Source organism: Halichoerus grypus, chromosome 4 (assembly GCF_964656455.1).
Source record: "Halichoerus grypus chromosome 4, mHalGry1.hap1.1, whole genome shotgun sequence".
Classification (NCBI taxonomy): domain Eukaryota; kingdom Metazoa; phylum Chordata; class Mammalia; order Carnivora; family Phocidae; genus Halichoerus; species Halichoerus grypus.
In genome coordinates, this window is record NC_135715.1 from 102369868 (window position 1) to 102382599 (window position 12732).

The 12732-nt window shown below is 34.7% G+C and overlaps 1 protein-coding gene across 2 annotated transcripts in view; it reads right to left on the minus strand.

Annotated features, from left to right (window-relative positions):
- DARS1 (aspartyl-tRNA synthetase 1) overlaps nt 1–12732 on the minus strand; it is a 57875-nt gene that overhangs the window by 10395 nt on the left and 34748 nt on the right. For both annotated transcript variants that reach the window (XM_036123362.2, XM_036123363.2), the window contains exons 5-10: nt 10295–10397; nt 7459–7539; nt 6185–6244; nt 4303–4414; nt 3335–3469; nt 1200–1347 (exon numbers count right to left, since the gene is read on the minus strand). In XM_036123362.2, coding sequence (XP_035979255.2) covers nt 1200–1347; nt 3335–3469; nt 4303–4414; nt 6185–6244; nt 7459–7539; nt 10295–10397 — 639 coding nt within the window. The remainder of the gene's footprint in view (nt 1–1199; nt 1348–3334; nt 3470–4302; nt 4415–6184; nt 6245–7458; nt 7540–10294; nt 10398–12732) is intronic.

Consider the following 12732-nt stretch of genomic DNA (forward strand, 5'->3'; position numbering starts at 1 on the left):
TACAAAAACTGAAGTGGAAATTTCATATCCCAATATTAGAGAAGATATCAATACCCAAAATAAATGGGCTTCAGAAACCTTCTTGAATTATAAATGTGGGGAAAAAAAAAAAAAAAGAGAAAAGCTCTGTTCCTTCACTGTAGTTTCAAAGGGTATTTTATTTTATAAGGAAACATCAGTTGTTCCATAGACTACGTGAACGAAAGTTGCTTAAAATAAACGGCATTGAAATTTTCAGAGTACAAAGGTTTAAAAAAAAAGGCTGTCTACAATGAGCTAGTCATCAACATACCAATGCAATGCGGAGAATGCCTGGAAAATATCGGTACTTATGCTACAAGATTTTTGTAAGATCAATGATTAATTTCTGCGTCCTTGAAATTACTCATTAGACTTGCAATGGAGTAAATAAGATTCATAGTATTTTTGAACTCTTTTTAAGTATCAATGAAGCATATCCAAATACATCAACAATTAACAGTTAAATCAGTGGTCTTTAAATAAAAATTTCAAATACAGCCCTTTGTCAATTATCAAAGTGCTAGATAAGTCTACAATAGCCTACTTAATATTTAGTACTGTCTCAAGTATGGAGAAAGTAAAAAAAGACTCTCTTGTTCCTACTTAACTTGTTTTCCATTTTCTTTTCCTATTTTCTCTGTGTTAAACATCATCACAAGTAAACAACTTTCAATGACCTTTAAGGAAGAAACTATTTGCCAGTTTAGAGGGTGTACCTAATGTGAACATTTTACATAATTCAATTCTCTGCACATCCTGAACATGTCTAACAATTTTCTGTAAGATTCTTATCACCACATTATTACCACTACCAGTTTAATAATAAACTGCTATAAAAGTAACATAGGTGCTATTTCTTTCAGACATTCAGGATATTTAATATAAAGGGAAAAAAAAAAATAGTTAGACTGGTTCACAATCTGGTAAACTTCCCCACCAAAATAAGGTTAACTAGCTGATCCAACTGACTTGGATCCAGAAGTACTATTCTGACTGTTCATTTTTTCACTAATTAACTATTGATCATCTATGTGGCAAGTCCTCTCCCCACCATATATATATGTATATTCAATATAAACTTAGTTTACATGTTTCAGTTCAAGAATTACTTTATTTTGGAGAACCCAAATTGGTTAGACATTAAGTCCATCTAAGGGATATACAGTATTTGTTTTTACCTTTTTTGGAGTCCTTTGAATATTTGTACTAAGGTGTCAGCAATTTCTTCCACAACTTCATGGTAATGGTAATTAAAAGCCATTTCAATGTCCAAACCAACAAATTCAGTTAGATGTCTGTGGGTATTTGAGTCTTCAGCTCTGAATACTGTAACGTTATTAAGAGAAATAAATAGTAAATAGTGCTTTAAAGTTTTGCAAAAATTGTGATTTAAATACAAAATTTTATTTACTAGTACTCAAATGGTATTATTTTCATTTATCATTATGGGGTTCTGGAAAGACTTTGGATAAGCCATATACTTCAGCATTCTCTTGGACAGCAAGTTCATTACCAACTCCTACAGTCATGTAGTAAAAGCTCTAACAAATGTAAATTAATAAATGAGGCTTCGGAGAATCCTAAGGGAATGCAAGGTCCTGAAGTGCCTTCTCAATGATTAAAAATAGTGAGTTCTTCTCAATTTTATTAAAACTTGACTCCAGCTAAATGAAATCTGTACCAGTGAAGTAACTTTATATATATATTCCAGCCATTACCTCTGTCCAGCTCTTACTGTCCTCACTGCACTTTCTTCCTTTTCCAGTCTTCCTGACTCTAGCTCTGCTCCATCTTTCACATCACTTTAAGACTAAAATTCCTACAACACATCCTTGCTCAGTAATTAACTATTGATCATCATGGTTCCCAAATAGCACTGTAATAGAATATAAAATGACAAAAAATCTAAAACCTTTATGCTTTCATATTTAATCTTACCCTATATTTTCCGTTTATTCTTAACGCTACGTAGCCTTTTTATTTTCTCCCATGCTCTTTACTCATTCTGCTTCTGCTGACTAGAATGCCATTTCTGTAGTCTGTATCTCCTACTCTGTTCTTAAAGCCCACTTCAGTTTGCATTTTCCTTTATGGTAACTATAGCAAATTCCATCTTCTCCCTCTTTTTACACTATCTATACCCCATAATTAACACCAATCTTGCTGTGAAAACCAGTTGATTATTCCCTGCAACTGCTATATGTATGCATGTCTTTTTCTGTCTTGGGAGAAGGAACAATGTTTCTTCCCTTGTCACTCAAAACATAGTTTACTAATTGGCAGCATCAGCAGTACCTGGGAGCTTGTGAGAACTGTAGAATCTCAAGCTTCCCTCCAGACCTACTGGTTGGAATCTGCATTTTAACAAGATCCTCAAGTAATTCATGCACACATGAACATCTGAGAAGTGCTGGTTGATTTTTCTTTTATGTACATGTTACCTAGCACAATGCTATGTATGTAGCAGGCATTCAACAAATTAGTAAATTCAGAAAATTAACACAATTAATGCTCTTGCCAGTTTCTCTAACAGCAGGCATTTAATTTTTATTTAGCTATCAAAAAACTTACATATATAAAATAACTTGTAAGTTTTACAGAACGAAGCAAAGCTGGTTTTTGCTTATAATCGGCTTCATTAAAGAATCTACCACATGATTATGTGTCCATGCTTAACTTTTAATTTCTAATGGACTTTAGCATATTCTCAATAGTAAGAACAGTACAAATAGTGATAGTAAAACAGAACAGCTTTGAAATAAATTGGTAGCAAAGTACCCAGAAGTACATTTGTAAACTTACAAGAGTAGTAAGGGGCTATCAAGGACAACAAAATACATTATTTGGAAGACTGCAACTACTTGTTCGAAATTTCGTGTTCATGGAGAGTTGAAAGGCGAGTCCAAACAGGAGCTAATTCTGTTCTAATTACACTGAAATAATAATAAATAATATACTCAAGGTATATTTCAGAGGGTATATATTTTCAAGGCATGCATTTTTAAAATGAGATATTCCCAAGGCAAACATTTTCTTCAGCAATCCTCTGTAGGAATATAAAATGCTTATGAATCTATTCACATAAATGATGTTCAGCTACTTAAAGAACTATTGAGCATACAATTTTTTTTTTTTTTTTAGGAAATGTCTACCCAAGCACATTATCATTTTTACCTAAAAGTCTAGTGTTTATATAGCCAACATATAAAAGGATTTAAGCTTCCAAAATGTCTGTATGCAAAATGTGTTCCTAAAACCTTAACTATTGTACAATTAATAAATTTTGAGAAAACTATAACCACCAAAACCTTACCTGGTCCAATACAGAAAACCTTCTCAAAATCAGCACAAATACACATTTGCTTGTACAGCTGTGGGGACTGGGCCAGGTATGCATTATTTTTAAAATATGACACAGTAAATACATTGGCTCCTCCTTCACTGGCAGCTGAAATGTAAACATTTATGTTATTATAACCAACTGCAAGCTTATCAATGCAAATTTCTAATAAAAACAGTTTATGCTTTTAAGTATTTCACTTAAAAAAAATAAAAAATTTCAGAGAAACTATATATGATTTATACCTGATTCTAAACCATTTATAATTTAGGAGAGATTTACTTCTTTGGCTATATCTTCACTTTATCAGATATATACACTTCCTTTCTGCATCAATTTCAAATCTATTAAAACTACTTTGGAGTTGTAAATATTTTTTTCAAAAAGGAAAAGATATTCTTACTGATTTTTCTAAGTATCAAGAAAGCAATGTTCAATTCTTGATTTATAAATAAATGCCACTTGTAACACATTTTTTAGTGTTATTTAAGCAACTCTAAAAAGGGTAAAGTGATTAAAATAAGATTCTCATATGAGACTGAGAATTAATGAGATTTTCCCACTTGCAGTATTTAGTAATATTACAATGCAGTTTATACAAAACAAAATTGCAATACCAATTTAGAAAGAAACCTACATAATGAAAGTAGTTTCTGGTACAACTTACATAATATCAATCTTGCTTCATCTGTTACTGCCTCATTTTATAATCACTATACATAATGACTCTTGAAACAAGAAGATGCTATATTATTGATGTCAGTGATATGTGACTGCTGATATATATATATATATATGGCATAGTCTTCAAAATAAAAAGTCTCACGGATAAACCTTAAGGGACAGTTGGGATTCTCAATTTAAAAAAAAAAAACAAACTAAGCAACTTGGGAGAAAGCAAATTTATTTTTAAAAATTAAGAGAAATGTCTTAAAGCATACCTGAGATAATTTTAGGAGTTTGGATCTCCATAAAACCCTTGTGAATTAAAGTTTCTCGGAAAAGATGGCAGATGCCAGACTGGAGACGGAAGACTGCCTGACTAGTTGATGTCTAAAAGACAATAATAAAATCTAATGAAATCAATTTGACACATTAACTGAGATGGAGTATTTTCTAATCAGGCCACCTGCCTAGAAGGTTCACAGAGAAAACAATTCATTATATGAGAGAAAAGTTAGGTTATATGACAATTAGTATAAGGATATATCTTGGAATTTCTTCCTATTATAGGAGAATGGCAATTTTGCTCTTTAAAATCTCCAACATCTCCAACTTGACTTTGCTGAGAGTCTATAAAAGATTAGAGAGTAGTTTAAACATAAACTAAGATGCTTAAAAGACTTCAAGTACCAACAATGCTTCCCAAAATGTAAAGTCAAAGTAGAGGTTAAAACTGTGAATGCCTAGGGGCACCTGGGTGGCTCAGTCCGGACGTTAAGTGTCAGACTCTTGATTTCCACTCCGGTCATGATCTCAGGGTCATGAGATCAAGCCTTGTGTCAGGCTCCTAGCTCAGCACTCAGCGGGGAGTCTGCTTGAGATTCTCTCTCTCTCCCTCTCCCCTTTGCCCCCTACCCCACTTGCGTGTATATGTGTGTGTGTGTGTGTGTGTGCACGCGTGCGTGTGTGCACTCTCTCTCTCTCAAATAAATAAATCTTAAAAAAAATGTGAACGCTTACAAGGGCCAGACAAATAACATAAATGGAATAAATGAATGATACTTCCTGGGTGGTGCAGGGCATAGCAGAGGACATAATGCCTCATCTAGAGTGCTAGCTAATGTTGCCATGCCACAGTATTGCCAGATTCACCTCCAACTTTTTAAGAAAAGCCATCTAGATTTAATGTGTAAATCCTCACTTTTCAACAGTAGCAATGAATTTAAATTAAAAAAAAAAAAAAAGATGCTGAAGAAAAATACTTTGGGGCCAAATTCTATAGGCACAACCAATAATTTCTGTGAATAAATAGCATGGGTAAAAAGAGTATGATGTCTACCTACTGTGGCCAAAATTATGAAACATCTGAGGTTTCTAGGCAGTATCAAGAGGACTACTGATTATTGTTATAGCCTTTTCTATAGACTACAAATTAAAATGGAAAAGGAAAGGGACAAAAAAGCAAATAATCAGGGGAGACATACGAGTGTATAATAAAGGTAGACCCATACGACCGCAGAAAAGTTGTAAAGAACTCTTAAGGTGACAAAGGATTTAAGCTTTAGGTAGAATATTTAAGGAGGAAGATGTGGTCAAAACATTAAGAAAGAAAGATGACATTGGTTTTACTACAATGGTGAAACCACTGAACTCTTTCACTTGCAACCAAACCAGAAAGGGAAACAGAAGACCTATGAGATTACTAAATAAACCACCAGGGCCAACTACTTCTTTATTATTAATTCTGGGCTCAGATCAAATTCAAAGGATTGAGGCATTAATTACTAATCTCCACCTGGTCCACATTCTAGAATGTCATACAATTTCTTTCACAATTTTGTAGTGATATTAATGGTTATGTTTTTACTTATTAACTTGTCTAAAACAGGTATCACCTGGCAGCAAGCCCATTTATTGGCTTCATGTTCCTTTGTCATTTTAAAACAAAGCAAGTCAATACCCTGTGAATTATTACTTGACCGTCCTCGTTGCCTGCAATTATATTTAGGGAAAGGGTCAGTCAGAAAGGTAAATTGTTTCTTGTATTGTCGTACGTACAGGCAAATGCCAATTAGTTCTATAACTCTGAGACAGGTGTGGTATCCCTGCCCACCTTGATTTCGGCACAGTCACGTCACTTAATAAATAAATGAGGCATACCCTAAGATCAATGACTCTGTTGTCTAATCTTGTATCCTGGTTAACAGTAGCTCTTCCTTCCTAAAAAAAGATGAAAAAACAGATTTTACTAATTTTTTTAAGAACACAAAAACACTTTTAAGAAGCCATGTTTACTTCTAAGTGAGAACAGGTGTGCTTATGTGTGTTAATATTACACCCCCAAATCAGGGATTCAAGAAACAAGAAGCAGGGCCAGAGAGAAGCTATTGTTAAAAGAGAGATGGAAAGAAGAGAAATGCAAATGAACAGAGGTTAATGCTTTCCTTCCATCTCCCACCCCACCAAAGCCTGGCCTCATTACTGGGACATGAGAAGAATTAATCACTTGCACCTTCATTGATTCCTGGATTTTACCTGCTACAGACTAAAGGACTAGATAAAAGCTGACAGAGTAGTGGTTCTCAAAGTATGTTCTGGGCACCACTGAAGGTCCCAAAGACACTTTCAGGGAGTCCATGAAGTCAAACCTATTTTTCACAGTGACAAATTTTCACTCTGTACTGAGTTTTCCCAAGGCTTCATGATGTGTGCTACCACAACAGAATGAATGCAGAGGCAGGTATGAGAATCTAATTGTTGTCCATTAAGGCAGACATTACAAAGATCTGTAGATATGTAAGACAATGTCACTCTTGACACTAAATTATTTTTTGTTTTTGGAAATATTTTTCAAGGGGCGCCTGGGTGGCTCAGTCATTAAGCGTCTGCCTTCGGCTCAGGTCATGATCCCAGGGTCCTGGGATCGAGCCCCGCATCGGGCTCCCTGCTTGGCAGGAAGCCTGCTTCTCCCTCTCCCACAACCCCACTTGTATTCCCTCTCTCGCTGTGTCTCTCTAATAAATGTTATTTATTAAATAAATAAATAAAATCTTAAAAAAAAAAAAGAAAAGTTTTCAAAAATGTTATTTTTATCATTCATATAGGATTAATATATATAAACACATAATATACCTACATTACTGTTACTTTTATTAATACATACTAAGAATTTCCTATTCTAATTTCTAATATTATAAATATTGATAAAGATATACAAAAACAAAAGTTTATGGGGGAAATTATTTTTAAGAGTGTAAAGGGATCCTGGGACCAAAAAGTTGGAGAACTGTTGATGTGAGAGTAAATTTAGATAAAAAATGAAGCTCAAATCACTTCACAGGTACCCTTCATACAAAAATAGGACATCAAGTTTTCAATGTTCTATAAATTAAACATACAGAGGAAGCAAAATATTTCAAAAATGTAATTTTAACCTCTTCTCCTTCCACCTCAGGCCGGACAGCATCATCCAGCTGCAGGGGCAGGCGGGGTTCAGCCAAACTGATCACATAAATCTGAAAGTGAGAGATTACCAAAAATATCATGAAGCACACAAAACCTGTTATCTTTTACTTAAAAAAAATCTACAGTTGACATAAATATGAAGCTATGTTTGCATATATCTTAACTGAAACTACTTGCTAAAATCAAACAAAGATGTACATGTTTTTTCACTTATAAAATGGGAATCATAGTATTTCTTGCCTATTTCCCTAGGTTGTTGGAAGTCAAATGAGAGAACATATATACAAATACTTTGTAAACTCTAATGTGCATACCAGTGTGACAAATAAGTACTAACTGGGGTCAAGGGGTCTGAGTTTACGGCCTTGCTTTGTCACATAAAAGCTGTTGTTAGGCAAATCATTTAACCTCAGAGCTTCAATATTCTACTCTGTAAAATAAGGTCTGAGGTAAGAATCAAATGGAGTAATGAATATGAAAACACTTTGCTCTTTTGAAAGGGCCATTAAACAAATGTGTTATTATCACTGTTCACAGCATTTGGCCATTTCTACTGCTAGGACCAAAGTCACCCCAACTCTGCTGTCCATCAACTCCCTTTTCTCATTCTTTTTCTAAATATCCTTTCCTTGCCATCTTTCATCAAACATGTTATATCTCATTTCCTGCTACTCTCCTGGTTTGGAGCTGCCATAGAAGGTATTCCTCTATGGTGTTAAAATTCCTTTTTATTTGTTAAATTCACTCACATTAATTGCACATTTTAGTGCTAAAATGCAGTTAGGTCATAAAAAATGAGCTAGGGTTTTTTGGCTACTCTTAAAACATGTTACCCTATTAGTTACTCCCAACTATGCCTGGAAAACCTGTTAAAGCACGAAAGGGAAACAGACCTTATTTAGTTAATTCAGGAAAGGAAATTACATTCTTCCAGTTGGTAGATCATATTTAGCGTTCAGTTCAGACTCTTTAAGAAAAAGTGTCAGAAGGATACTCCAGTCCTTCTGATAGTAAAATAGAATTGTCACCACCTTCTATGCTCAAGTATAGTGTTTCCCTTCGATGAGTTAATAGAAACTTGATTTCCAATGCAAAGTTGTAGAATGGAACAGCTCCCTCTTCTATTTTTATAACTAGTAGAAATTCACTTCATTAGGTTGTGAGCATCCTACAAATTCACACAGTGCTGGCTCAAAGTATGTACTCAGTAACTGCTGGCTGAATAAATAAATAACTGATAAGAGTCAGTGCTTACTATAAGACCCTTTTTAAAATATAACACTTTATACTTTGTGAGATACTTTATAATTATTTCCATTAAGGCAAAATTTGTAAGCTCTTTAGGCTTTATATTTATCATTTATATTTATTAGGGTTGTATTGAATGCTAGATAATTAGAATATTTTAGAATACATTTGCTCTACCCACTAAAATTTTATTTATTGAAGTATTGAAAAAGATATGTTACTTGGAGGATGGGGGTTGTTTTACTTGGTCAGCATACGCTTAGGTTGGTCTGCCTTTATAGGTTACACACTTCTTGGTGTGGTTGGTTTGAAATGAAGCTCACACAAAGAAAAAAAAGTAATCTGGCAAGTTAGGTCAGTAAAAAACACAAGATTTTCTAAGTCTTGAGGAGTTCCCATGATGATTCCAGTTAAATATGACCTTACTCTCAAATGAGTGGTATGAGTCCATCTTTCTGTAATCTGTCAATCTGCCTGACTGCTCTATCTTATATATGCTCACACACAAGCAAATAAACATATAGGGATAAGGGCAGGAAGTGGCTACTTTAAGAGAAATTTAATGATGCATATGGTAGATACAAACTAGGCCTGGACCTGAGAACTGCAGGTTCGAAACTGCAGGGTTATTTCAAAAGTACTAAATATGTGTGAGTTCACTTATAGTATTTTAAAAGTCAATGATAACGAGCACTTATAGTTTTTATTTCTGAGGAGGAAATAGACGTGGGAAAAATCTTGTATGAAAGGAAGTTATTGCTGGAATGTAAGACCGACACAGTTTTGTCTCTTTTGATTTCTCTATAAAGTATCAGTAATATAATGACTATAAGGAAATATAATCATTAAAAATTAGTATAATTAGTCAACCTTTAGAGGTATACTGTCATAAGAAAGTTCATAGCAAAATACATGCATAATAGCAAACAAAGCTTTTTAGATGTGTTTTCTATTTTTCCCTATGTGACTATGGTATATTGTTTGTTTGCAAAAAATGGCTCTAATAATTCCTCAGCCTCCTATATACATGTCTTTTTTCAATGATGTTGCCTCTTCCCATCAAGAGGTGGAATCTCTTTCTCCATCCCTTAAATCTAATTAAGTTATTTCATGTGACTTGCTTTGACCAATGACATATTTAGCAAACGTGACACAAGGAGAAGCTTGAAAAGTGCTTGCACACTAGGGCTTCCCTCTCTTGCTGCTGGGAACCCTTCTGGTACCATGTCAGCAAGCCTGGGCTAGCCCGCTGGACGCACAGAGGCCACAGGGAGAAATGTCCCAGAAATATCAGTAGGCCCAGCTGATGTCATGCAGAGTAGATGAGTCACCCCAGATAGGCTGACTCTAACTGCCCCATACACAGAATCATGAGCAAATAAATGTTTTAAGTATTGGGGTGGTTTGTTATAGGACAAAAGCTAATTGATTCGGTAATCGATTTATAAATCTCAATATTTTATATCAACTCTAAGAACACATAGATTTGATATGAATGGTTATGAGAACCACTCAAATCTATTTCTGTACCCAAATTTATATTTTGAAAAAAGTTACCTTTTGAACATGTAACTCTACGTCTTGCTGTGTACAGCTTCCAATTTTCTGATTCACTTTTCTCACTACACCTTCTACATCTACGATGCTCTCTTTGTTAATGCTGTCAAAAGAAAAAATTCACAACTTTAATCATCTCATCAGAGGTGTCAGAATTCATTTGGTGTTTCAACAGTAAAGCCGAAATATTAAACTCTTTTTTAATACAGTAAGCCACTTGAGATAAAGCCAGTCTATTTAACCTACTTACAATAAGCTATTATGTAGCACACCTTGTGAGATTTCTTGAAGAGATGATTTTCTAGATGCCATAATTTAGTTACCATTCATAAAATACTCTGAACATAAATGGCAACAGGACCAGCACTGAATTGTGAAAAGTAGAAAAAAGTCTTTCAATTATTTATCAAAGAACATTTCCCTTCCTATAGTTGAAATTTACAAAGATCAGCATTTCTTCCTATAAGGAGAAGCATGGGCTTCAATAAATGCAATTACTGGTATGTAATGGAATTAAATAATAGAAGAAGGTCAACTGAAAAGATTTCAAGGTAATAAAAGGATATTAGTTGCTGCAATTAAGCTCTCCACACCTATAGTTTCTGAGTACACACTGTCAGTGAATTTATGGCAGACAGCCCACAGGATTGTGCAATCCCATTTAAGAATGTCTACATGAAGCTCAATATACACTAAATGGGTCACCTAGGCAGTTGAATTTTATAACAAACTTGAATTTTGAACATAAGACACTCATATTCTGAAATACAAAATTTATTAAGTAGCTTATTAAGCTCACCAATTGATTATTTTTTGATTTCTAGGACATAACCAAGGGAGAAAGGGTATAATCCAAAATGGTGGTTCCCATACAAAATGTACCAGTTTTATGTATATTATTGTACTGACAGAATATATCATAATATATTTGTGGAAAAGGATAAATATTTAACTTTCAGTTTTGGAGAGTGATGTCAGCATCATGGCAGCTCAACTGGCCAAAATTATCAATGTAAAACTACCAATTAAAACTCTCAGGTGATAATTGGAACTGCAGAAGTGAGGTGAAAAGAGAAGAAGGAAGAAAAATGCAAAAGTGGTAACTGGGAGACAGTGGAGTTTCTGACACAGCTGGCATAATAGAAAGGGCAAACATGCATCAAGAAAATCTGTTCTGGACTCCCTGTTTATCTGCTCTGTCATAAGCCCCCGTTAACTTTTATATTGACCTTTCATGGCTAAAGTCCCAACCCAGAATCCTGCAAAATGAATTACAAGAATCTAAAAAAAAAACAAAAGAAAAAAAAAAAGAGGAAAGAAAAAGAAGATTTAACTTTCACAGGAAAAGTTCTATTTATTCTGATGAGGAACTGGATCCTTAGTAGTTGCGGTGCCATTTGACAAGATTTCAGAAATCCAACAATGCTTATTTTACCCAAGAGAACACCACAATCCATTTCAATGAACATTTGCTCAGGGTTGGAAAATGATCAAAATGAGGATAAGAGGTGAAAAGTGGTGAAGAAAGGAAGAAAAATTTTCATTTCACTTTACTACACTGTCTAAAGCTCTATATGTCTGGTATCAACTTTAAAAGAAACCCAAAAATATGCCTATTTCTTACATTCATAAGTCTCCTGCACTAGAGCCATTACCTAATATCTAGCTAAAACTTCATAGCCTCAGATAATGTACTAATGAGTAATGCCTTATTCTTCAATGTTGCCAAAAATTTTTTTTAAGGTCTTAGCTTATCTCTATGGTGCACTGAATTCTTGCTCTCAAGTCTTTGCTCCCCTATTGTAGTAGTATTCATCCACACTTTTGCCATAGATTCAAGGTAGACAGAAGGTAACTTTTTGCCTCTTGGCTTTGGCCATATGACTTGCTTTATTAATGACATATCAGTGGATGTGATGCCAGTAAAGGCTTGAAATGTGCTTGTGCAGCTGAACTTGCCCTTCAGCATTTCTGCTTTTCTCCATAAGATGATGTCTCAAGTAGCTGTTGGTCCAAGGAAGCTGAGAAACACAAGGAGCAGACCAGGACACAAACCACAGCTTCAAAACAAGCTTAGATGGGGCGCCTGGGTGGCTCAGCTGGTTAAGCGACTGCCTTCGGCTCAGGTCATGATCCTGGAGTCCCTGGATCGAGTCCCGCATCAGGCTCCCTGCTCAGCAAGGAGCCTGCTTCTCCCTCTGACCCTCCCCCCTCTCATGTGCTCTCTCTCTCTCATTCTCTCTGTCTCAAATAAATAAATAAAATCTTAAAAAAAAAAAACAAGCTTAGATGAGCTGAATTCTAGCTGACCCACAGATATATGAGCAAGAAATCAAGGTTTATTGTTGTATGCTGCTGAATTTTTACTATTGGTGAAGTATACAATACATACAACTTACCATTTTAACCACTGTTAGATGTGTAATTCAGTGGCATTC